Here is a 25673-nt window from a genome sequence, read left to right on the forward strand (position 1 = left end):
ACAGCGCTGCCACACACATTGACCCCAGCTCCATGCAGCGGGCCTATGCTGCCCTTGGCCTGCCGTATGGGAACCAGTCCCCTTCCCAGGGACAGGGACCCACTCAGCAGAACGTCCCGGGTTCCCAGCACCAACAGCTGCGAAATCTGAACCCACTAGGTACGGGATAGATGAGACTTCACTGCTTCATTTTAGAGGATTATGTGCAAATGATAACAATACTATAAATCTGTTGCTAGACCATTTCCTTGCAAACTCTTGTAAATCACAACGTGTGTTTATCAGGCACTAATCAGATGAACCAGATGGCAGGAGGCATGGGTGTCCCCTCTTCAGACCAGGCTGGCATGCACTCCGACTCCTCTCTACCATCCTCACTCAACAAGTGAGCATTCTCGTCCTTAATATGTCACACAAAACAAGAGCCTTGCTGGCATTTTATTATGTGATGTAGCTGACGATGTATTCATATACAGGTAAGGATAATAAGGTCTATGTAGGGCTGAAACTACCGGTTACTGTCGCTTTAATCTGACGATCATTCTTTCAATAAATCGATAATCGTCAAGTCTATGAAATGTCCAAATATCCAAAACTATATAGATAAAAATAACATGTAAAGGAAAATCAGAAAAGTCTGACAAATAACAAAAACCATGACTCAAATGATAATAATCAATATAGTATTATATTTTTGTCGATCGACTGATTGATTAATCCACTAATCCTTTCAGCTCTAGTTTTAAGGCTTCTTATTTAGTTTCGTCCTCCATGATCTCATCTGTACTCCTTCCTTTGGGTTCTTTTTAAATATAATTTTAAAATGTATCTTGTGAGGACAATAATATTTAAACTACAAATGATGTTCACATTGTATTGGCAATGTATGGAATTATCAATTAATTATCATTTTGTAAGTAATAGTTTCTTTCTCTCTCTGTCCTTTAGTCAGCTGATGCCAGACGGGTCAGTAGTGGGAGGCATGGGAAACCTGCCCACTGCCACCCCTCTCTCTTCTTCGGGGATAAGGAAGTCCTGGCATGAACACGTCACTCAGGACCTGCGCACCCACCTGGTGCACAAACTGTAAGTCCAAAAAAAGTGAAACGGATGTATTCTAAATACTTAAGTTCTGTCATATGACAACAGAATAGAACTTGGTGCTCCAGGTTGTTGCTGAGTTTTGTATTTCTCTGCTGTGTCTCGTCAGTGTACAAGCCATATTCCCCACCCCAGACCCCGCAGCACTGAAGGACCGGCGAATGGAGAACCTGGTGGCGTACGCACGCAAAGTTGAAGGTGACATGTACGAGTCGGCTAACAGCAGGGTAACTAATATAATACGCACTTCTGTTTTTACTCGTCATCTTCGCTGAATTATTTACTTATTTTAATCCTAAGGCTTTTCTCCTGAGAGCAGATCATTCTAACCTGAACCAGAGACCAGTAAATACAATTTATAATTATTTTTAAAATGTCTGTTTGCGTTTTCTTTCTTCTCGTTCTCACACTAGGATGAGTATTACCACTTCCTGGCAGAGAAAATCTACAAAATCCAGAAAGAGTTGGAGGAGAAGAGGCGCTCGCGACTCCAGAAACAGCCCGGCATGGTGGGAACAGCTGGGCCTCAGCAACCTGGGATGGCTCAGCCCAACACCATGGGCCCAGGACAGGCCGTCCGATCTCCTAGTTAGTAGCCAAACTCTCTACACTCTGGGTGATACTAAAGGGGAAGACACTTAAAGGGTTTTGAATGTTGTTTTCTTCGAACTATTCTGCGTATACGTATAATTGAACACTGCTTTATCCTGCTTTTCTCAGATGGACCTGTGCCTATGCCCAACATGCCAAATCAGTTAATGAACCGTATGCAGGTGCCCCAAGGTACGTGTTAGCTCTTTGCTTTCATAGCAGACGTTTTGCAGAGAAAAGCTAATCTAAATTGCTAATCTTCCTAAGTATTGATGTTTAAATGTTATGTAGAAAATTGGTGAGCATTGAAACACTGAAGTGAGTTTTAGTTTCCTGTGCGCACAACTGATTTGTTAAGTGTTTCTGCTAGTCCAGTAGGACATGGAATATTAAATGACTAACTCACAAGTATATAATTGTGTGTGTGTGTGTGTGTGTGTGTGTGTGTGTGTGTGTGTATCTGTTCCCACAGGAATCAATCAGTTTAACCCAATGGCAATGCAGAATGCGCAGATGTCTCAGGCACCCATGGGAGCACGTGCTCCCTCTCCCATGAACCATCCACAGCAGATGAACATGAGCTCTGTCCCAGCGGTTAGAGCTTTCTCCCTGCTTTTTAAATATTCTTTTTACTTCTCTCTCTTTTGAACAGTTGTGTCTCTGTCAGTTACTCATCTTGAACTTGCTTGTATTGGAACCATTTTCCAGTTTTGTTCCCAATTCAGATCTTACTGCATTCTTTGGCTCTTCCCTCCATTTTTCGCTACTCTTGTCTGTGAAATGTCTCACACTCTTTGACTGATTGTTCAAATTCAGTATCAATATGGAATTTGTTGCACTATCCAATTATATACCAGCCGCTTGGCTTTCAATGAGTAATTTGTAATGAAAACATGGCAGAGCCTGAGTTCAGGCTTACAGCTATTAAATGTTCCTTCCTGGCTTTAGATCTGTTGCCATGCTGTGTTTTGATTCCACACATTTAGTTGTAAGAGCCTTTAGAAGACTATTGTAGCGGTAGCATGCTGCATTCCATTTGCTTTATTTTACTTGGCAGTCATTGAATACTAGAAGCCTGCTGCCATAATGATTTTATCTGTTTCATTACTCTTCTCTTTTACAGATGGGTATGTCCCCGTCAAGGATGCCTCAGACTCAAGGAATGATGGGTAGTCATGCTAACAACATGGTCGCTCAGCCAGCCAACCAGGGCCAGTTCCTGTCACAGGGCCAGTTCACTGCCACTGCAGGTGGAGCAATGAATGTGAATGTAAGCTTGGGCCAGCCCATAACGCAGGCTGCTGTCACACAGGTGAGGAGACTTGTGCTGTGCTATATGCTCCTTGCTTTTTTCTGTTTGAGTGCGGCCTTATGAGTGCCGCCATGTTGGCTGCTGTATTAAATTAGAGCTGCAACAATTAGCCAACTTATCGATTAGTCGATAGTCACAAAAAGAATCGTCAACTTTTTTCAAAATCGATTAACTGTTAAAAGTCATTTTCGAGCCTCTCAAATATGGAGATTTCCTGCTTTTCTTTGTTTTATATCTTCGATAAATGAATATTTTTAGGTTTTGGACTGAAAATACAAGACATTTATGACCTCACTTTGGACTTTGAGAAAGTTGGATGGACATTTTTCACTATTTTCTGACATTTTATAGATCAAAAGATTATAATTGACCAGTCGAGAGAATAATCTGCAGATTAATTGAAAATAATTGATAGTTTGCAGCCCTAGTATGACTGGTGTGTATTGGTATGCTAACTTCGCATCTCTCTTTGTTGCAGCAGCCACAGAACTCTAACCTCCCTCTGAATGCCCTGGGATCCCTTGGCTCGCCCTGTGGCCCTGCAGCCCCGCCCACCCTGGGCCCCACCCCTCCACCCAATGCCTCAGCCAGCCTGCAGCCTCATCAGAAGCAGCTTCAGCAGCACCACGCTTCTGCACAGGCCCAGGTCCCACTGCAGCCCTCTACCCCCGGCTCCACGGGTGGGCCCTCTTCCACCCCAACTCACATACCCAGTAGCCTCCATGGCCCCCCCTCAGCCAAGGGCACACCTGACCCCTCCCAGCCGCTTACGCCCCTGCAGCCTCAGACTGATCCCCCCAGCCAGAAGCAGCAGCCCACCTCAGTGCAGGCACAGCACCCTAGCACACCGGTGAGATGCTGGTTCCTACTATATTATTCTGATAATGAAATTTTAGCAGATAAATAATTGGCCAATAGTACAAAGACAAAATGCTTAAACACAGAGAAGAAGAAAAAGCGCAGACTAGAGATGTTGTCGCTGGTGTGGACGTTTTCCACAGTTTCAGAAAACTACACAAGTTTTTTGATGTCCTTTTACTAGAAAACATAAATTAACATTTGAAGTGTTTTTTTGTGTTTTGTTAACAATAGTGATTTGGTTAGATCAGAGCTATGTAATATTAAATCATCCATCTTCGCTTACTACATCTGAAGCTTTCTTATCCTCAGGTGTGCATAAACTACACGTTATGAACTTCTTTTTTTTAAATACAAAAATGGGAAATTATCGGTTATCTTATCGATATCGACTTTGAGAAGAAAAATCTGGTTCTTACTGAAGATGAACTATAGCTTACACCTTTGCCAGCTCCTGTTCAAGCTGACCGGTCTGACCAAACAATTTTTAAAGGAATATTAAAGAGAAATGATGTGTCACAATTTTGTTCAGAGAGTCACTGACAGTCAACTTGACTTGATTTATGAATGATCAGCATTGTGATCAGAATGTCTTTTCCTTTTCTCCTTTAAAGTTGTCCCAGGCAGCAGCGAGTATAGATAACAGGGTGCCCACCCCAGCCTCTGTGGCTGAGCTGAGCTCCCAGAAGGCCCTGCCGGACATGAGCAGCACTGAAGCCAAACCTGAAGTAAAAGAGGAGGAAGAGGACAGCAACTCTGGAAAGAAGCAGCCAGATGTAAAAATGGAGGTATGTTCATGATTTACAAGACAATTTAGTGACAAAAAGAAGCACACTTATGTCTAATCAGACTCAAAGCCATTTGCTTTTTGGTCCCGTGTTGTTACAAACTCAGTCCACCGCATCCATCCGGCTCAAATGTCATGTCCAAAAAAATTTTTATTTGACCCGTGGGTCTGAAATGCATTAAATACTTGATTGTTTCCTGACTCATCACTGTAGGACTGCTGGTTAACCATGGTTGTGTTCATATAGCAGGACGATGATACCAAACCCTCGCTGGTGAAGAAGGAGGAGCCAGATGCAGCTGAGCCAAAGCAGGAACCAATGGAAACTGAGGAAAAGAAGCCGGAGATAAAGACGGAACCCAAAGAAGAGGAGGAAAGTGGGGCCAACGGCACATCAACCGCCTCCAGCACTCAGAACCGCAAGAAAAGTAAGAACACAGATCTCATTGGTATATACTAAGTGTGTAACGACAACATATTTTGTGATCCAAAGATTTGAATGCATTGCAATATCAAGGAAATATGTTCTATTCATTAGGGCTGCTCCCTCTTAGTCTTCGAAGTAAAATCTTGTATTTATTTGCAGACTCTCATGTTGTTTGTCTTCTGGTGTCTTATAACATTATTATTGTCTGTCTAGTTTTCAAGCCGGAGGAGCTGAGACAAGCCCTAATGCCAACACTTGAGGCCCTCTACAGGCAAGACCCAGAGTCACTGCCCTTCAGACAACCTGTAGACCCCATGCTACTGGGCATCCCTGTGAGTGTCCACAATTATACACACGCGTACAATAATTCCTGTGTTACGAGACCCACAGAAAAAACTGTTAAGCACGATCCGCTCATTCCTCCAAATGTGTCTCCCCTGCTGCACAGGACTACTATGACATTGTGAAGACTCCCATTGACTTATCCACCATCAAGCGCAAGTTGGATACGGGTCAGTTCCAGGAACCGTGGCAGTATGTGGACGACGTGTGGCTCATGTTCAGCAATGCCTGGTTGTACAACCGCAAGACCTCCCGTGTCTACAAATACTGCACTAAACTGGCAGAAGTGTTCGAAGCGGAGATCGATCCCGTCATGCAGGGCCTGGGCTACTGCTGCGGCAGGAAGGTGAGATGATACGGGAACATCTGCTGAAGTCCAACATATTTAAATGTCCGCTTTAGCAGCATTGCAGGCGTAACGGATGAGGAACGTTAGCGGAGCGGATGTGCCGTAGAATGTATCTTTTTACTGGCTACACATGCTGCGCACTTATGGCGGGTCACAGGCAAAACAAGACGGTGAGCTTGTGTTTTGGGATTGCGCGGGATGGTGTCCCAGCACAGTGCCGTTGGAACATTTTCACCGAATTTGTGTAATATGAGTTGGTAAACATCTACAGCTATGTAAGGGATAAAGCCACTAAGCAACCGCCAGCCGGTACTGGCAAAATAAAAGCCGACTGACACTCTCAAAGCCAAACTGCAAGATGTCATATCCTGTATATCGGTAGTTAATAAACTGCTTGATACATTATGGCCCATTTCTGTGTTAACAGCCCGCGTCGAAAATATAAATAGAAGACGGGGCTGATTGTAGTGCGGATCTCCGTGACCACTCACACGCTGCTCTCACACGCAGCTCTCACACCGCTCATTGATTATAGTGGAAGCATAGTGTTGCAGCAGCCGCTCTGCAAATTTAAAATATTATAAATCTATATGCATCGATGATCTTTACATGGCCTGCCGATCAATTGTTTTTAAGTCCAATACACACAGATAATATCCCATTATTATCCCAAAAGCATAATCTTTTTCAATAATGGAAACCCTGCTATATTTAACATGTCAGTTCACATTATCTTTACCTTTATGTGTGTGTATATGTTGACTTGAGTGCAACCTGTGTGTAACAATGACACGGCTTGTTAATTTGTTTCTCTGATTTTTTTTCTTTTCTTCCACAGTACGAGTTCTCACCCCAAACGCTGTGTTGCTATGGCAAACAGTTGTGTACCATTTCCCGGGACGGCACCTACTTCAGCTACCAGAACAGGTAAAATAGTTTGCCGACTCTGCTGAGGGGTAGAGAGGTGAAGGAGGGGTTATAAAGAGGTGAGCAGCTTCATCCTCAAAGATGGCCACACCATAGCCAGCCATACCAGTCAACAACGCTGAGAGGACGTTATTCACATGACCTTTCCTTTTGTAGGGGTGTCTCAGACGCCACAGAGTTGTATACTGTGGCCAAGCAGAATGTACATATTCTGGCCCTGCGTTGTCCTCATGTCTGTTGTGCCCAAGAGCCAGCACCGAAGCTCCCCCTGCTGTGCAGAATCTGCTTCTGCACCTCTTATCATTCCAATGCAACACCATTCAATTATTGCAGACACTCGCTACTAAATGCTGTGAGGTTCACCAACTTAGATTCACAAAGTTTATTAATGGATTTCTTATATTGTCAAAGAAGTTCTGAGCAGAGTTTTTATCATTTGAACAACATTTTGACAATCCGAACCCTTTCCTGCCAGACTCGCACATATCACTCACCCCGTCTGCCGCGGCATGACCCTATCTTTCCTTCATCCACTCATAATGCATGTTGCTTATCTTTATAGATGATTGCAGTGATACGGTGATTTTTTTTAATATTCCAGCATGCAGTTAGATAGATGTAGTGTTGAGATACAGTAGTTTCTGTCCGAACATTCATTTGTTGTTGACATTCATTTACCTTTTTTATACATATTTTAGCACGTTTCCCCCCCCCCGTTTCTGTTCCAGTTTGAATGAGAGTGGCTGGATCATGATCATTTCATCTGTCACTAACATGTCCCTGTGTGTATGTGTGTATGTGTCTCACCTGTCCGCTGCCCATGCTCTGTCCTCGGTTGTTGCCGCGTGCGTTTACTCTGCATTCTGCCACATGTACGCCGGTTTGCCTGTGCTGCTACTGTGTGTGTGCTGGCTGCAGTTCACCCAAATATGGCCTTATTGCCGACAGGTATCACTTCTGTGAGAAGTGCTTCAACGAGATCCAGGGCAACAGTGTGACCCTGGGGGACGACCCCGCACAGCCACAGACGTAAGTTACCAGGCCCGGGTGGCCAAACACCACCTGATGATCATCTTGCGAGATTATCAGGCTGTTTTCTCTCGACTTTATTCTTTTGTAGAGGAGTTTCCATCTCAAGAGCCAACATGAACTTGGTTGTCTTTTTATCTCTTTTTGGCGCAGCATGATATCAAAAGAGCAGTTTGAAAAGAAGAAAAATGACATGTTGGACCCTGAACCGTGAGTACTTTCTGGACAGTATTGACTCTCACTTATGTCGTGGCAGCGATTCTTCGTTACTACTATTTGCAAGGAAAGCACAGAAAAATATATATTTTTTGTCCTTGCCAGGTTTGTCGAATGTAAAGACTGTGGACGAAAGATGCATCAGATCTGCGTGCTGCACTACGATGTCATTTGGCCATCAGGGTAAGTCTCTCCATGGCTGCTGGACAACTATCCATGTTTGACCTTAACAGAACTCTTACTACTTCTTACTAGCAATTTGTATTTGCCGCCGTTACTGTAAGTTGACTCTAAACTTCAGTTTCTTTCTTCTTCTAGCTTTATCTGTGACAACTGTCTGAAGAAGTCTGGCAAAACAAGAAAGGAGAACAAGTTTTCAGCCAGAAGTAAGTATAATTTAATAGTAAAACGGCATTAACATTTCACATGATTTTAAAATGTTCCTTTTTTATTTTGATCACAAAAAAAGCCCCTTGAATTGATATTAAACGCATTTTGTTTTTTGTGTTTGCGCTGGTCTTTGCAAAGGGTTGCAGTCGACCCGGTTGGGGACGTACATCGAGGACAGAGTGAATAAGTACTTGAAAAGGCAGAACCACCCAGAAGCTGGTGAGGTGTTTGTGCGAGTGGTGGCCAGCTCTGACAAAAATGTGGAGATTAAGCCTGGAATGAAGTCTAGGTAAGGTTTGAAAAAACACGTGTTGAATGTGGAGTAACATGGTTTTATTGTATGGCTGCTTTCTAAATGTATGCCCAGCTGGAAACTACACTGCATACCTCCCTTAAAAACTTTTCTCATCTGAAAAACAAACCAGGAGAGAAGTGAGGGATGATTCGAACCCTTTTTAAGAAAGTCTGCTCATTGATTATTGTGTGTATTTGATATGTGTGAAGGGATATTTAAACTAAAGTAGCGACAAAAGAAGGAAGTGAAAGACATCAGTAGAGCTCGCTTCTTCAGTGTTCTTCTAAAAACAACTGTAACTTTACTTATGCTTCTTTATTTCCACAGGTTTGTGGACTCAGGCGAGATGGTGGAGACCTTCCCTTACAGAACCAAAGCACTTTTTGCATTTGAGGAGATAGACGGAGTGGACGTTTGTTTCTTTGGCATGCATGTCCAGGAGTACGGCTCAGAGTGCCCCTTTCCAAATACCAGGTGAAACTATAGAAAACATAATAATGCATGCAGCTTTTCTCAGTTTACTTTGACATTTTGTGTGTCTTGCTCTTTGTTTAAATTCTCCATATTTGCTTTTCAGACGGGTTTACATATCATACCTGGACAGTATTCACTTCTTCAGACCACGTGCGCTCAGGACTGCAGTGTACCATGAGATCTTGATAGGCTACCTGGAGTATGTGAAGAAACTGGGGTAGGTTAAGAGTAACTTTGCTCAGCGTAGTGTTTCACACACATGCAATACTGTATGTATCATTCAAGTGCAAGTGGCTGATGACTCTTTCCCCCCCCCCCCCCCTCAGGTATGTGATGGGTCACATCTGGGCCTGCCCACCCAGTGAAGGAGATGACTACATTTTTCACTGCCACCCTGCTGACCAGAAGATCCCAAAGCCTAAGAGGCTCCAAGAGTGGTACAGGAAGATGCTGGACAAGGCTTTCGCTGAGAGGATCCTACACGATTACAAGGTCAGAAAATGATCACATCGTTACGTCGTTGTGTCTTAAGTGGGATGCTCTCAAGACTTTCTCAGTTTAATCTACAATTTTTCCACCGTTTTTAACTGTACAGGGTGTCTGTTGTGATTGGGCGTCAGTCAGATGCCATTCCATTGTACCGTAAAGATTTGATTCATTCTTTTTAAATAAAAAAACTAATGAACTAAAGAGCATTCTCTAGAGTCGAGCTGACGTGTGTAGACAGTCATTTTGTATCTTTGTTTACTGTCACTTCATATGATCGTGTTGTACCAGGATTCTCTCATGGAGAGATGGTGGTTAGAGTTGAGTGCTGTCCACAACAAGAGCGATAATTCTAACGTTATAAGTTATTATAACGATAACTACAAATACATATACAATAACGTTCTGTAAACGGTGGCGCCTATCACGTGCTGCACAGGTTCCACATGTGTCACGGCCCCAAAAATGGATATTGTTGACCTGTTACTGCTATACGATTTGCAGATAAGGAAATTAAGACGATGATATGAATAATAAGAAAACGGTTGAAAAGTAAAATTGCGTGTGTCTTTCAATACCACAGAGGGAGAGAGATGCTCCTTATTTCCATAAGTACACTTTATTGTTGATAGAAAATATGTTCAAAGACCATTTTATTAATCCACCCTCCAGTGATGAACAAATATACCTTCGTATTCGGATGGATTTGATTGGCTGTCAGCGCTCTGAAAGTAATCCCAACCATAACGGTCGCCGCTGCCGTTATAGAGCGATCTTTTAAACGTCGTTCGTTTGTGATGTGGACGGCCCAATGGGTTGAACTTGTACATTTAAAGTATATAAAGGAAAGTCGAAACTTCTTTAATAGACACACTGATATCCACTGTGTTAAATATTCCAATACTAATATCGTCATTTGGTCTTTTTCTAAACCAGAGCAATAATATGCGTTGAATAATCCTTTCTGTCTCTGCTGACGAGACAAATAGTAGTTCTCAGCATGCCACTGTGTCCAGTCCAGAAGGGTGCAGTACATGGGGGCTCTCCCTTGTGTTTTGTATCGATTATTGCAACAAAAGAAAAAAAAGAGAGAATGAAAACTACAATCCTAAGACATTATATAGTCGAATCATTTAAGCAAATGTTTGCAGTATGTTCCAGGAGGACTTGACATTTTTCGACATTCTCGTTTAAGAGTTGTGTTACTATCTTGCCTGATGGAAGTCTTTCGTGTCTGTGTTCAGGACATCTTCAAACAGGCAACAGATGACCGGCTGACCACTGCCAATGAACTGCCCTACTTTGAGGGTGACTTTTGGCCTAATGTATTGGAGGAGAGCATCAAGGAGCTGGAGCAGGAGGAGGAAGAGAGGAAGAAGGAGGAGAACACGGCCTCCACGGAGACGACAGAGGTGAGTTAGATGGATAGGTGAATTTAATGGATTCTACAAAAGGAACGATCTTGTGCCAAAATCAACAGCCTGGTGCTTCGGCCTCTTTTTCACCCCAGATTTTATCATCCTCAAGTCCTCGTTATTTGAAAGCTTTCAGCAGTCATTTGGGCAATGTATAACCACTCAGCTTAATTGCATAACCTCATCTTGTCTGTTGTGCAATCTCTCTGAACGTCCATGTTCATCTTTTTCAAGGGAGTCCCAGCTGACAGCAAGAATGCCAAAAAGAAGAACAACAAAAAAACCAACAAAAACAAGAGCAGCGTCAGCCGAGCCAATAAGAAAAAGCCTGGGATGCCGAATGTAGCCAATGACCTGTCTCAGAAACTCTACGCCACGATGGAGAAACACAAGGAGGTGGGAAACCCTAACAACTATAACATGTTTTTTGCAATCCATTCCTCATAATTAGAAATGCCATTTCATGCAACATTGCGTCAACTAATGTGTTTTTAACAATTTATACCTTTTTTAAGCCAAGCGGGTGGTTTACATGCGTGATAATTGCACAAAATAGGTTCTTTCTCATTACTGTACATCTTATAGGTACGTAAGTACACCAGCACACAACCGGACCGTTGCTTTAGAGAGCAGTGCAGATACTCCACAATACTGTCAGCTATAGACTTAATTTAAACTTTAAAAGGCTTACAAGACTGAACTATTAAACTTGTCAGCTTTTGATATCTTTACACTTTTTGAATTATCACAGGTCAAAGGTTTCACGAACATTTTCAGACATTTTCAGATTTTATAATGGGTGTGTATTGGACGAAATGTTCAGAGCTAAAGTGGGTAACATTAGAGCTAGAGGGGAAGGAGCTGTAAGATCTTCTTAAAAATGTTTCTAAACTTGCTCTTGTCGCCACAATTCTAACCCTCGCAGACATTTTACTATGTCATCAAACGGAATAGGATCAGGAGAAGCAACTGCTTTATAGAGCACAATGTTAACTGAGGATGGACAGAGTTGGAAATTCGTTACAGCACACCACACTTTGACTGTCCTTACAACTTAACAGCACATTTCTCCTCCTTTTCTACCACCAGGTGTTTTTTGTTATCCACCTCCATGCCGGGCCAGTCATTAACACCCTGCCACCCATTATGGACCCTGACCCACTGTTGACCTGTGACCTGATGGATGGCCGTGATGCCTTTCTGACTTTAGCCAGGGACAAGCACTGGGAGTTCAGCTCACTGAGACGGTGCAAATGGAGCACGATGTGTATGTTGGTGGAGCTACACAACCAAGGCCAGGACCGCTTTGTGTACACCTGCAATGAGTGCAAGCACCACGTAGAGACTCGCTGGCACTGCACCGTCTGTGAGGTAGGGAATAATGGCATTTTACTGATATTTTTGGAAATCTCTATTTTTTTTATCAGTTTTGAATACAATTGTAAATCTTGACACAACTGTAATGTGTTCTCCTTCCTTGTCATCAGGACTATGACCTATGCATCAACTGCTACAACGCTAAGGGCCACGAGCACCAGATGGTGAAGTGGGGTCTAGGTCTAGACGATGACAGCAACGGTCCGGGTGGAGAAGCCTCCAAGAGCCCCCAGGAGAGCCGTCGTCTCAGCATCCAGCGCTGCATCCAGTCCCTGGTCCATGCCTGCCAGTGCCGCAATGCTAACTGCTCGCTTCCTTCATGCCAGAAGATGAAGAGGGTGGTTCAACACACCAAAGGCTGCAAGCGCAAGACCAATGGTGGCTGCCCTGTGTGCAAGCAGCTCATTGCTTTATGTTGTTATCACGCCAAGCACTGTCAGGAGAACAAGTGTCCTGTTCCCTTCTGTCTTAACATCAAGCACAAACTCCGTCAGCAGCAGCTGCAGCACAGGCTCCAGCAGGCTCAAATGATGCGCCGCAGAATGGCCACCATGGCTGGAAGGGGTATGCCCATGCCATCTCCACCTACCTCAGCTGCCCCCGACACCCCCAACTCTGTGCAGCAGCCTAACACACCCCAAACGCCCCAGCCCATGCCCAACCAGCCCCAACAACAACAGCAACCACCAAACCCTGCCAATATTGCCCAGAGCTTCCCCAACAACGGCCGCAGCAGCCAGCCCCCAACACCAGTGCCGCAGGGCAAACCAGGGCCTCAGTCATCCCCTCTCCATCAGCAGCAGTCACCTCTGCCTAACATGCCACCCCAACAACAGCCTCAGCCACCACAACAGCAGCAGCAGTTGCAACTGCAACAACAACAACAGCAGCAGCAGCAACAGCAGCAGCAACAGCAGCATCAACAGCAGCCACTGCTGGCAGCCCTAAAGGTGGCCAGACAGATCGAGATGGTAGCCAAAGCGAAGCAGCAGCAGCAGCAGCAGCAGCAGCAGCAGCATCAGCAACAGCAGCAGCAGAATTATCCTATGAATGGGATGCCCATGAACCACCCACGAATGATGGGGCCCATGCAGGGTCAAATGCAGATGATGCAAGGGCCACGGGGCCCTCAGGTCATGCAGGCCATGCAGCAAGGCCAGTGGCCAGGAATGCAGAATCCCATGCAGAATCCCCAGGTTCATCAGCCGCAGGTCCCTCCTCAACAGGTATCCATGGTCCCTCAGCAGGCTCAGGGAACCCCCATGCCCCAGCAGGGCCAGCTCATGCAGAGGCCCATGATGCCCCAGCAACAGGGTCTCCAAATGCCTGGGGTCATGCCTCCACAGGGGCCGTCACAGCAGGGCATGACGCCACAGCAGCTAAACATGCCACGGGGAATACCTGGTAACATTGCTCCGAGTGCCCTGCAGGAGTTACTGCGCACCCTCAAATCTCCCAGCTCCCCACAGCAGCAACAGCAGGTCCTTAACATCCTCAAGTCTAACCCCCACCTCATGGCCGCTTTCATTAAACAGAGGACAGCCAAGTACCAGGCCACCCAGCCGCAGCAACAGCAGCAGCAGGTACAGCAGCAGGTACAGCAGCAGGTACAGCAGCAGCAGCAGCAGCAGCAGCAGCAGCAGCAGCAGCAGGCTCAGGCCATGCTTGGGTCCCAGGCAGGAATGCAGGCCATGGCAGCCATGGCAAACCAGGTGCAGAGGCCAGTGATGGCACCTCAGCAGCAGCCTCCTCAGCAGGTAGGACCCCAGGGTATGGCAACCATGGGCCCCCAAGGCCAGATGATGAACGCTGCTCAAAACGGCAATCCCCAAATGTACCGCAGACAGCAGCTGCTTAGGATGCAGCAAATGCAGCAGCAGCAAGCGCAGCAGCAAGCGCAGCAGCAGGCGCAGCAGCAGGGAGGCATGCCTCAGGGCCACGGACAGTTCCCCCAGCAGCAGCCGGGGCCAGCAAGCTACTCCCAGCTCCGTATGCAGCAGCAAATGGCTATGCAAGGAGGTGGGGGCCCCATGGGACAGCTCCCTCCCACGTCTCAAATGGGTCAACCTGGCATGGGCATGGATGGTCCGCAGAACATCCTGCAGCAGCGTATGCTTCAGCAGCAACAGCAGATGTTAAAGCAGCAGATGGGCTCTCCCGCACAGGCTAACTCGATGAGTCCACAACCTCACATGCTCCAAGTTCAAGCCCAGGGAGGAGCTCACTTACCTGGCCAGACAATGGCAAACACCCTGGGAAACCAAGTACGCTCCCCAGCCCCAGTGCAATCGCCCCGTCCGCCTTCGCAGCAGACCCCGCATTCCAGTCCCTCCCAACGGATACAGCCCCAGCCCTCACCTCAGCACGGCGCCCTCCACTCCAGCTCTCCGCACCCCAGCCTTGGAGGCCCAATGTCGGGCTCCATGGAGCAGGGACACATGGGAACACCTGAGCAGAGTGCCATGCTCCCGCAACTTAACACACCAAACAGAGGGGGGTTGAGTAATGACATGGGTATGGTTGGTGACACGACGGGAGACACGCTGGAGAAATTTGTTGAAGGATTGTAGCATTTTGGGACAGAAGAAAGGCCTTGTTCTGTTTTCAGCGGAGACATTTTTGTACTTGCTGATGTAAAAAGCTAAAAGAAATACAAACAAATGAGTCATACGAGGCCTACAGACTGTGAACTTTCCTTAAACCAAGGGACTGCTTTTTCTTCCAACACAGAGAGTGATTTAAAAGAAGACAACAAAGAATATATTTTTGGTTCAGACTAGCCATGCAAGAATTTGCGCTGGTCTTTGTGTTGTTTTAAGTTGTTTTTCATTTGTTATGCTCTGGTATTGACTTTTTTAACAAAACTTCTCAAAACAAAAAATATTTCATTTTATTATTCAATTTTTTTTATTTTGTACCTTTGCAAATTAATATCGTATTTGTGTTGAGAAGACTGTAAAATTATTTGTCTGGGAAGTTTTTTGCCAGGTTTCACCTCTTGCTCAGTTCCTCTGTTCCTTCCTGGCTAATTTATTATAATATGCCATTTTTCAAAAAGGACTGCCTTTGGGAAAGCCTTAATTTCTTTCCTGTTTGCAGAGTCTATGGGAGATAAACGTATTTGTATAGATCTAGGAACTATTGCACACACCCAAACACAAAAGGCAGGTGTAAGACAAATCTGCATTGAAGCTTGTTAATGTTCACAGGTGCCGGAATGTTCTTTTTACTGGCCTGGGCCCAGTATTTGTCTTGCAAATGTTTAAAAAAAAATGCTTTGTCTCTCCCTCAGTCAAAAGAAATTCTCATTTGAACCTCTTTTGCCTGTTGTGGGAAATAACTTGTTTGACTGCTGATTTGTGTTCAGAGAGAGTTTTGTGCATCATTTTCTCTCTTGCATTAAACTTGAATTGATGATGAACTGTTCTCTAATGTAAATCATGCAGCTAGACAGTACTGTAAATATGCAGAAAATAAGAATGAAATCACTGTACAAACTGGTTCAAATGGCTCATTTCGTACTTATATACCATATTGTTAAATAAACCTGTGTGCCACAGACTCAGCTTTGAATGTTTCTGTTTCGAGGGAACTATGTTGTGGTCAGCATTAGGATTGCAACTAATTATTGTTTTAATTATTAATTAATCTGCAGATTCTTCCAATTATTTGATCAATCATTTAGTGTGTAAAACACTAGAAAAGTAAAAATCGTCTGTCACAATTCTTTTTCCTTTTTTTGCCTGACAAACGGTCTAAAACGCCAAGCAATTCTGTGCACTATAATGTAAGGCAAGGAACAGCTTTTTCAAAAAGCAAATTTTCACACTTGAGAAGCTGGAACCATCCAACGTGCTTGGAAAAATGACTCCCAACAATTAATAAAATGTCAAAATTAATCTGCAATTACCAACTAATCAAAAAATGGTTTCAGCTCCAAGCAGCATTAACATGACATGCATATTAATAATAATTAATATTTGTTTTTGTTTTTAAAATGACCACTGTTCGACCTTGGAGGGCAAATTAACAACTGCAATGAATCCACGTCAAATAATAAAGGAGGGTACCAAACAGATTAGCTATAAATTGATACAGATATGCTGTTAGTAGTGTTTTAAATGCATATCAACAAAATTAGACTATGCGCTTAAATACTTTTTAAATTAGGTTTTTATTCGGTGTAATAATTTCCACTTTAAATCAGGCAGTGTGATGGACGCCCTGATGACGTCATTACACGGCGCAGTCACGGGTCCTGCCTGTGTTACCGTTGTCCGGCGTGTGTCCCTCGGTCAGTCGACTCGTCTTATTGTCCCCTTGTCTGTCATCATGTCCCGCTGCCTCGCTCTGGCTCGGTTCACCCTCGGTTTCTCTCAGAGGACAAACTCACGGCTCACGTCATGTGCACGAGGACTGAGCAGCCGAGTTACCTCGCGCTCCCTCACTGGAGGTAAGCTGTGTTTGTTAGCTAGCCGAGTTAGCTTCCAGGCTAGTTGACAGCTGCAAGATCAAAGCATGGATGTAAAAATTGATGTTAAACTCTGCTTCGGCTAATGCTTAATTTGTCTGCCTGCAGTCTGAGACCCCGAGCAGCTGTGTAGTCCGATTGCTCATTTAGAAACTACAAAACTGCTACATATGAAATAAAACCTAGGGGTTGCTTACAAAACTCAGTTATTACATCATCACAATATACTTAATCATACCTTCTGTACACTCAACAGGTTGGTGTCAAGTGATTTTATTTTGTCATTTTATAGCCCTAAATACATTTATGCACATATTTATCAAACTGATTATTTTTGTCTGTAAAGACTTCTCGTGAAAGTGTGTATATGTGTGTGTGTGTGTGTGTGTATGTGTATATATATATATATATATATATATATATATATATATATATATATATATATATATATATATATAATTATTACATTTTACATATATATAATTATTACATTTTACATATATATAATTATTACATTTTACATATACAACACGGATTAAAACAGCTCAGACATGACATTAAAAATAAGAATAAAAAAAACCCTTACCACCACATACAACAGAGAGGCAGCATCAACAATAAAATTAAAATAAACAATTTGCATGATTACAGGAAAACTGATGGTAAAGAAGAGACAGGCTAAGCCTGTTTAGGAAACCTTTGTGTTATGGAAGGTGATGACTATATGTACTAGAAGTACTATACTACTTAATTATGTGATCACTTAAGAGCTACTCTTAAAGATTTCTTATATTCTTTTCTGCAAGTAAGAGAGAACCATCTAATAAATATGTCTAATTCTTCACTTTTACCAAATAACTATTTTTACTAGCTATTTTGATTATTCTTAAGTGTAATTATCAGATATTTGATAAAAAGAGTTTCTTTTGTTAGTAAATGCATCTGTAGTATCCAAAAAAACCAAAATGAGCCAGCTGACTCCTCCTGTCATCAGACCTGCAGGTTGGACAGCAGCAGAGGTGGAGCAGTCGGCCCAGAGTGTGGAGCTCCCAGCGGTCCTGCCTTGGCTTCAGCCAGCAGTCTTACTACAGCACCCAGGAGGCAGAGAAAGAGCCAGAAGAGGAGCCTCTGCACACCATCATCAGTGACACAGAGTCTGTACAAGGTGCCGTAACAGCTGCAGACAAACTTCTCCTTTTAATGTCAGAGAGAAGGTGATCGTTTGTTATAAATAATCTGAACGTTGTTCTACCCCTGATCCATGCAGGTAGCTTGTCCAAACATGAATTTCAGGCTGAGACAAAAAAACTGCTGGACATTGTTGCCAGGTCCTTGTACTCAGAGAAAGAGGTAGGAGTGTGTGTGTGTGTGTGTGTGTGTGTGTGAGAGGTAGAGAAATATTCTACAGTTTAGCTAGATTGACATTTCAGTATATTAACTATAACTGTTCTTCTCTTCCCCATCCCACCAGGTGTTCATCAGGGAGCTGATCTCCAACTGCAGTGACGCTCTGGAAAAACTGCGCCACAAACTGATGACGGCGGGTGGGGAAACTGCTCCGATGGAGGTCCACCTGCAGACCGATAGTGCCAAGGGCACCTTCACCATTCAGGTACACCAATGAATATGTGCAGTTTGCATGAATTATGGTTAATTGGTTTTATTCTTTTTGACATTTTTGTGTGTACAATATAGTTATTTTCCACTGCAGGGACAACATGTAATCTTTAATCTAAAGTTCTGCTTTTTGTTTCGGCCCGGTTTGGGGATGAGTTTCTGGAGCAAAATTGTGGCTCTCCTCAGGAGGTAATGCTAAATGCCGGTTCCAAATACTTTTAGGGTTTGCCAGCAGTGCTGTGATTCGTTAAGATGTGTCATCACATAACACGTTGGAGTAGGGGTTTGAAGTTAGAAGAAATGGCCCAGAAGATCTCTTAACATCTGGCAGATATTAGGATACAAGATTGTAGAAAAAAAGAATCCCAATGCGTGCAGTGGAGCAAGTGGCACTGATTGTAAAGTGGCTTGAAGACAGTTTGTTCGCAGCAGTTTCCTGGATTCGGTGTGCTCTCGCTTAACGTGGTAGAGAACTCGCTGTATAGTTTTTTTGTCTTTTCCGAAAAGGTTCTTTGAAACTCCAGCGAGGCCATTTTTTGTTTTGAAATTGTCTCGCCTGTTGTTCGTCATCTGATGGGACAGAGCACCCTTAATCGGCATCAATTATTCTATTGATTGTCCCACAACGACTCTGTTCCCTCCCCTACCACACAGAGCATGAACATTACATGGTTGGTCCCGCTGTTGCCTTTTTATCGAAGTTAATCCAAAATGGCCCGGTTTTGCAAAATCCAGTGAAAACGCAAGTAAAACGCAGATTACTGCAGTGAGAAGGGGCATCTGGTGAGCTCTGGTTCCTGGTCTGTTTTTGAGATAGATCGCCACCTGGTGGATTAAACGACAACCTACAGTGACTTTTGTTAGTGACTGGGATTCTCTGTGATCTAACAGGACACAGGAGTGGGGATGAACCAAGAGGAGCTGGTGGCCAACCTGGGGACTATCGCCCGCTCCGGTTCCAAGGTGATTTTTAGTTTGTCCATATTCAATGAACAAATTAATGACTCCATCAGTTTATATCTATGAATGTCACACGTGTACTATAATGTAGCCTCTTCATTCTGTGATGATAATAATGTCTTCCCCACACGTCAGGCATTTTTGGATGCCCTGCAGAACCAGGCGGAGGCCAGCAGCACCATCATTGGTCAGTTCGGGGTGGGATTCTACTCTTCCTTCATGGTGGCCGACTCTGTTGAAGTCTACTCCCGGTCCGCTGAGGCCGACGCACCCGGATACAAGTGGACCTCAGACGGGTGAGAGGGAGAAAAGGGACGGGGTGAAAGTATTTTATATCAACAAGAGTAGGAAAAGGACATTTCCTCACTGTGATTATGTTCTGCAGCAACAAAGTGTGTGTGTGTGTGTGTGTGTGTGTGTGTGTGTGTGTGTGTGTGTGTGTGTGTGTGTGTGTGTGTGTGTGTGTGTGTGTGTGTGTGTGTGTGTGTGTGTGTGTGTGTGTGTGTGTGTGTGGAAAGAAATAACGAGAACATGATTTAACCAAACTATTCAGCCCAGGTCTGGTGTTAACCAACTGCGGTCAGGAGGAAAGTGCAGCTGTGGTAGTGAAAGAGTATTCGGGTCGATTCCCAAATCAAAAGATTTAAACATTATGGTCATTCCTACACAGTTCTCCAACCGTGTATATGTATATACCTGCATATGAGACCTCATACCTGGCGCTTATAAAACACCTACTGTAAAACTAAAACTAGCAAACACTCTGCACACCAACTATTATAGCCTTGAACAAAATGCGATCCTCAGACGTTCTCTGTCATTGTCTTCTTCAGCTCTGGCGTTTTTGAGATTGCTGAAGCCAGCGGTGTTCAACAGGGAACAAAGATCGTGCTGCACCTCAAAGACGACTGCAAGGAGTTTGCCGCTGAGGACAGAGTTAAAGGTATAAATGCTGGAGCGGCTTCAATAACTGCAGCGATGAAAGGCATTAATGCAGCATCACTCCATGTGCTTACTGGCTGCTGACTCTCTTTCAGAGGTTGTAACAAAGTACAGCAACTTTGTCAGCTTCCCCATCTTCCTGAACGGACGGAGGCTCAACACTCTGCAGGTGAGCCTCTCTGATTCTCTTGTTCATTGGGACAAAAGTCGTGGCATGAATACGGTGGAACTTTGCGCCAACACTGCAGCTGTTTTTCAGCAGAAAGTTCCGTATAGCACAAAACAAACCATCCCCGCATGATGAATGCAACCAGACTGTTGGGACAGAAACGGGAGGTGTCATTGAGTCTAAACGTCACTTGTGTTGAACATCAGATCTGCCTCAGGGTGCCTTTAGAAGCAGTTTGTTCATTTCTTTAAAAAAAGTATCGGTCACCCACATTATTTGTCTCTGTAGACTCATAAATATGTAAAATATATTAATCTTCTATTTGAGTTTCCTTTCTGCACTCATTGGCACCATTTTAGGTGAAATAGTTTAATAATTCACTTTTGCTTACTGTTAATTACTTAGCCTGGACCGCAGAATACATCTACAGTTAGGCATCACTGTCATAACATACTTTGAACTTTATATTTGTTGGAATTTGTTTATTAATTGTTGTTTGGCCTCCGTCTCCCATCAGGCCTTGTGGATGATGGAGCCTAAGGAGATAAGTGACTGGCAGCACGAGGAGTTTTACCGCTACATCGCCCAGTCATACGACAAGCCCCGCTACACGCTACACTACCGCGCCGACGCCCCGCTCAACATCCGAAGCATCTTTTATGTTCCTGACACGGTGAGCAGCTCAGGACTGGCACAGTGTTGACACTTCAAACTGTATCTGAACTGTTTTTTACTGCACTGCCCAGCTGAGCAAAAATCTCACCAGGCAATTTAAAGGGAATGTTTCTCTTTTACATTTGCCCACTCAGCTAATCTGGGATTCAAAGCTGCGACTCTCCAGGCCCCAAAATGTGTCTCTACAACCCCCTAAAATAATGGCAACCTGTTATGTATCTCTCTCCTCCAGAAGTAGAAATGAACTTGTGTTTATTAAGAATGATTCATTTTGTCAACAGAAGCCGAGCATGTTCGACACGAGCAGGGAGATGGGCGCCAGTGTGGCTCTGTACAGCAGGAAGGTCCTGATCCAGACCAAAGCGACCGACATCCTGCCCAAGTGGCTGCGCTTCCTCCGAGGTCTGGATCCTCCCAAGTGCCTTCACTCTTGTTTTTACTCTACTCTGTTGCATGATTATTATTATTCATTTTTTAAATGACGGGAAAAAATGGGGTTTGTCGTTTTTCAGTTCTAAGCTAAACATTGTGTGTGCAGGTGTGGTGGACAGTGAGGACATCCCACTGAATCTGAGCAGAGAGCTGCTGCAGGAGAGCGCCCTCATCAGGTACAACACCAGTTTTGCACTATTGACTGTGAAACTCACTGGTTTGCTTTCTGTGTGTTAAGGTGTTATTAAGATCCCGATAACTACTTTGGTTGGACGATATATTGTCCCAGAAATAATCGCTTTTTATTCCACTGATATATTGATAATATAATATAATGCAAGTACACCCTTTCAAAGAGCAATACACTTTTAATGCTTAAGTATGTTCAGACATTAGAATGTGAATTCCTTTTTTTTAATAAATCCATCCATCGTCTACCGCTTATCCTTGGTCGGGTCGCGGGGGCCGCAGCTCCAGTAGGGAACCCCAAACTTCCCTTCTCCGGGCCACATCCGCCAGCTCTGACTGGGGGATCCCGAGGCGTTCCCAGGCCAGTGAGGAGATATAATCTCTCCACCGAGTCCTGGGTCTTTCCCGGGGGCTCCTCCCAGCTATATATTTTTTTTAAATATACAAAATAAATCAAATGCAACCGAAACAATACATGAAGCCCTGCTGTTTATTATGCATCATGTTGGCGACCTTATGTAAACACAATTGGTATAATAACTTGTGTTGCTTTTACTCTTTATTATCAAAATGTAAAGAAAAGGGAATATTTACTCATAAATGTACAATGCATCTCTCAGTTATGTTCTTGTAATATATCGATCCACTGATTCACGTTCTTTGCACCGTCCCCCTCCGGCTTCAGGAAGCTCCGTGACGTTCTGCAGCAGAGGGTGATCCGCTTCCTGCTGGACCAGAGCAAGAAGGAGCCCGAGAAGTACAACAAGTTCTTTGAGGAATACGGTCTCTTCATGAGGGAGGGCATCGTCACCACCCAGGAGCAAGACGTCAAGGTGACTTTGAAAATGCAAACAACTTTCTACAACTGTGGCCAAAGTTAAAGGCAGCAGAAACATGGTATCTTGAATATTGCAGCACAGTTTGACCCTCCGTGCTCTCTCTGTACAGGAGGATATCGCAAAGCTGTTGAGGTTTGAGTCTTCCGCTCTGCCGGCGGGCGAGCACACCAATCTGATGGAGTACTCCACCCGCATGAAGGCTGGCACACGCAACGTCTACTACCTGTGCGCCCCCAACCGCCATCTTGCAGAGCACTCTCCCTACTATGAGGCCATGAAACAGAAAGACATGGAGGTGAGAGGGTGGCAGTGATTACAGCTACTGTGATGTGACCTCATCACATCACATGAATTGACATGTTGTATTGTTGGCCATTTTCTCATGTATGTCCTTTTCACTCTTGTAGTTTGGTTTACTTGGTTCTGAATCAAAGACTAAATGACACGTATTGCCCCGCTCGACGCACATAGAGAGAGGCACTGACGAGTCATTATATAAGAAAGTTGATTTCATTTAAATAAAGACCAACTCGTATAATCCCATAACTGACTATAGTACTACACGGTGAGGATGTTCAATGATATAAATATTTATTTAGGGTGATGTCATAAAATGTGACGAAGCTTTGAATGTAAAGAGATTACGTGAACAGCCCTACCATATTCTTTATGTCCAGTTCAGTCCTTGTAGTTTGGTTCAGTTGGTTCCGAATCAAAGAAAAATAATTATAGATTTAAAGATATAATTAATTTAATATTTTATACAAACTCTAAATCGCCTTTGCTGACACCGGAAATCTGAGACACGTCAAGGCTTGAATTTTAATGTTCTGTATTTAATGTATCAATTTTGCTTTTGTTCAGAGAAGTGTCCAGATATTTAAATTCATAACACATTAGGTTATTATTTAATAGTCCTGTCCACGTATTATTATTATTATTATTATTATTATTATTATTATTTGTAGTATGGATGTAAACTTCACGTGTCTTTCTCATACGTGCAGGTGCTGTTCTGCTACGAGCAGTTCGACGAGCTGACCCTGCTCCACCTCCGGGAGTTCGACAAGAAGAAGGTGATCTCCGTGGAGACCGACATCGTGGTGGATCACTACAAAGAGGAGAAGTTTGAAGACATGAAGCCCGGTCCGCTCCCCTCTCATATCTCCAGCGTAGCAGAACAACTGTCTCTGTCATTGCTGTCGTCCTGACTCCTGTTTATTTCCTTTTCTCTCCTGCAGCCTCCGAGCGTCTGACTCAGGAGCAGGCCGACGACTTGATATCCTGGATGAAGAACGCTTTGGGCCCCCGAGTCACCAACATAAAGGTAAAGATAAGACTTCCATCTTTTGAATCCACATCTTTGTGCAAACGTTTTTTTATTATGTCAGATTTCTTAAAGTGGGTCAGAAATGTTCTAATTTTTTCTTATCTGGCCATTTAGCTGACTCCTCGGCTGGACACCCACCCAGCTATGATCACAGTGTTGGAAATGGGTGCTGCACGCCACTTCCTCCGCACCCAACAGCTGGCTCGCACCCCCGAGGAGAGAGCTCAGATTCTGCAGCCCACACTGGAGATCAATGCAGGGTGAGAGAGAAAGTGTGTGTGTGTGTGGTGGGTTTGACTAGGTGGAAGAAAAGAAAGGTGTGTTTGTGTCCAGCTCTCACTTTTACTTTGTTTTTGTTTTTTACCATCTGACAGACATGATCTGATCAAGAAGTTGCAGGCACTGAAGGACGCAAACTCTGAACTGGCTGGACTGCTACTGGAACAGGTACTGTGGGTTAGAGCTGCATATGGAAAACATATTTCTGTATGTGCTCAAGTTTTAGTTGGCTGTTTTATTTCAGATACGTTTTCACCGCACAAATTCCATCGGTCCAACAACAAGGTCATGTCGCACTGTTTCTCTTCTGACGCGAATACTGTCATGTTACCGCCAATGAAACTCTTCCTGCACAATCTGAAAACCTCTGCAGGAAGTGCTTATTTATTATTAACTATTGAAAATAGCTTAAAGGTATGTTATGTAACTTTTCCACAAGCTGACAGTATTGGTGGTGAAGACAACAACTCCCATGATCCCACGCTACTTGAAACAGTTTTTCATTGAGATTGAGAGACACCTAGTGGCAGAAAATTACATATTACGCTTCTAACAGCACTTCATCAGAAGAAGTGACTGGAAAACATTATGAATGACAGATTTCTGATTAACAAAAAGTGAGTTTGTGTGTTGTATCAATATTTATGTCTCATCTATATTTTGCAGATCTATGACAACGCCATGATCACAGCAGGCCTGAACGACGATCCCCGACCGATGATTTCCCGCCTTAACGATCTGCTGACTAAAGCTCTGGAGAAGCACTGAGCTGCTCACAGGCAGGAGCAGTGCAGACAACAGACTTGGTTGTGAAGCGTGTTCAGCAGCTGAAGGACATATAAAGCTGGAGAACTAACAGGCCTTTGTTCATCTGGAGCCATAAAACCACCTCTTTCCCCCTCTGGAGAGCACAGAAAGGCTTTAAAAGATCAGGTGTTGTGAAGATGAACAGCTGGAAGCGTCTCTGTAAATAACTTGTATTCATCAGGCTCAATGTCCTGCACATCTGCACACCAGCCACAAACAATGTTGAGATGAAGAGGGCGAGCGAGCAGAAGAGACGCATTAAAAAGTAATTCTGATTTCTAAATACATGTAACAGCGTAAAGATTCTAAAGTGTGCATCAGAGCTTAATTAGAAATGCAATACATTCTCCCTGCAGCTGTTTGTTACGGTTTTCTTTTTATAAGCCCTCTATTTTCGTTTTTTCCTCAATGTTCACTTATGGTTATAAGACTATTATAATTAGTTATATTTCAGAATATTTGTGATGTATGAGCTGCAAATGTGACAACCAGTGAATCCAATAAAAATGTATTTAAAATATTGTATGAGCTGTTGAGTGTCCATTACCAATAAGGTGAGTAACAATCAATAAAAAAAGATTCCAATA

General features: G+C 43.8%; 2 protein-coding genes across 3 annotated transcripts in view; both read left to right on the plus strand.

Annotated features, from left to right (window-relative positions):
• The window catches only part of crebbpb (CREB binding lysine acetyltransferase b), a 42922-nt gene extending 26985 nt beyond the window's left edge, over positions 1–15937 (plus strand). The window contains exons 6-31 of one of the 2 annotated variants that reach the window (XM_029437174.1): positions 1–159; positions 286–385; positions 949–1086; positions 1211–1328; positions 1515–1689; positions 1822–1884; positions 2165–2286; positions 2816–3004; positions 3483–3854; positions 4477–4650; positions 4897–5077; positions 5290–5408; positions 5525–5764; positions 6606–6694; positions 7643–7723; positions 7877–7933; positions 8045–8122; positions 8258–8325; positions 8456–8618; positions 8952–9098; positions 9202–9315; positions 9425–9590; positions 10829–10996; positions 11234–11395; positions 12089–12370; positions 12487–15937. The exon at positions 1–159 is cut by the window's left edge and continues 81 nt beyond it. In XM_029437174.1, the coding sequence (XP_029293034.1) occupies positions 1–159; positions 286–385; positions 949–1086; positions 1211–1328; positions 1515–1689; positions 1822–1884; positions 2165–2286; positions 2816–3004; positions 3483–3854; positions 4477–4650; positions 4897–5077; positions 5290–5408; positions 5525–5764; positions 6606–6694; positions 7643–7723; positions 7877–7933; positions 8045–8122; positions 8258–8325; positions 8456–8618; positions 8952–9098; positions 9202–9315; positions 9425–9590; positions 10829–10996; positions 11234–11395; positions 12089–12370; positions 12487–14946 (6185 nt within the window). In that variant the 3' untranslated portion in view covers positions 14947–15937. The remainder of the gene's footprint in view (positions 160–285; positions 386–948; positions 1087–1210; positions 1329–1514; positions 1690–1821; positions 1885–2164; positions 2287–2815; positions 3005–3482; positions 3855–4476; positions 4651–4896; positions 5078–5289; positions 5409–5524; positions 5765–6605; positions 6695–7642; positions 7724–7876; positions 7934–8044; positions 8123–8257; positions 8326–8455; positions 8619–8951; positions 9099–9201; positions 9316–9424; positions 9591–10828; positions 10997–11233; positions 11396–12088; positions 12371–12486) is intronic. The other variant, XM_029437175.1, reaches the window with a different exon arrangement.
• Positions 15938–16598: 661 nt separating this feature from the next.
• Positions 16599–25611, plus strand: trap1 (TNF receptor-associated protein 1). The gene is made up of 18 exons (XM_029438158.1): positions 16599–16829; positions 17842–18012; positions 18115–18197; positions 18319–18459; positions 19356–19427; positions 19560–19720; positions 20258–20367; positions 20462–20535; positions 21053–21208; positions 21492–21612; positions 21749–21818; positions 22517–22664; positions 22780–22965; positions 23678–23816; positions 23912–23997; positions 24115–24260; positions 24375–24447; positions 24946–25611. Exons 1-18 carry the CDS (start codon positions 16604–16606, stop codon positions 25045–25047), a joined length of 2265 nt encoding a protein of 754 aa, XP_029294018.1. The 5' UTR covers positions 16599–16603; the 3' UTR covers positions 25048–25611.
• Positions 25612–25673: the final 62 nt, after the last annotated feature.

Source organism: Cottoperca gobio, chromosome 8, assembly GCF_900634415.1.
Source record: "Cottoperca gobio chromosome 8, fCotGob3.1, whole genome shotgun sequence".
Lineage (NCBI taxonomy): Eukaryota > Metazoa > Chordata > Actinopteri > Perciformes > Bovichtidae > Cottoperca > Cottoperca gobio.

Excerpts from the sequence above, each read along its gene's own strand:
- trap1 (XM_029438158.1), top strand. The coding sequence starts at position 16,604 with ATGACGTCATTACACGGCGCAGTCACGGGTCCTGCCTGTGTTACCGTT. Across the intron at positions 20,368-20,461 it reads CGCTGAGGACAGAGTTAAAG|AGGTTGTAACAAAGTACAGC; the intron begins GTATAAATGCTG and ends ACTCTCTTTCAG. Across the intron at positions 20,536-21,052 it reads GGAGGCTCAACACTCTGCAG|GCCTTGTGGATGATGGAGCC; the intron begins GTGAGCCTCTCT and ends GTCTCCCATCAG.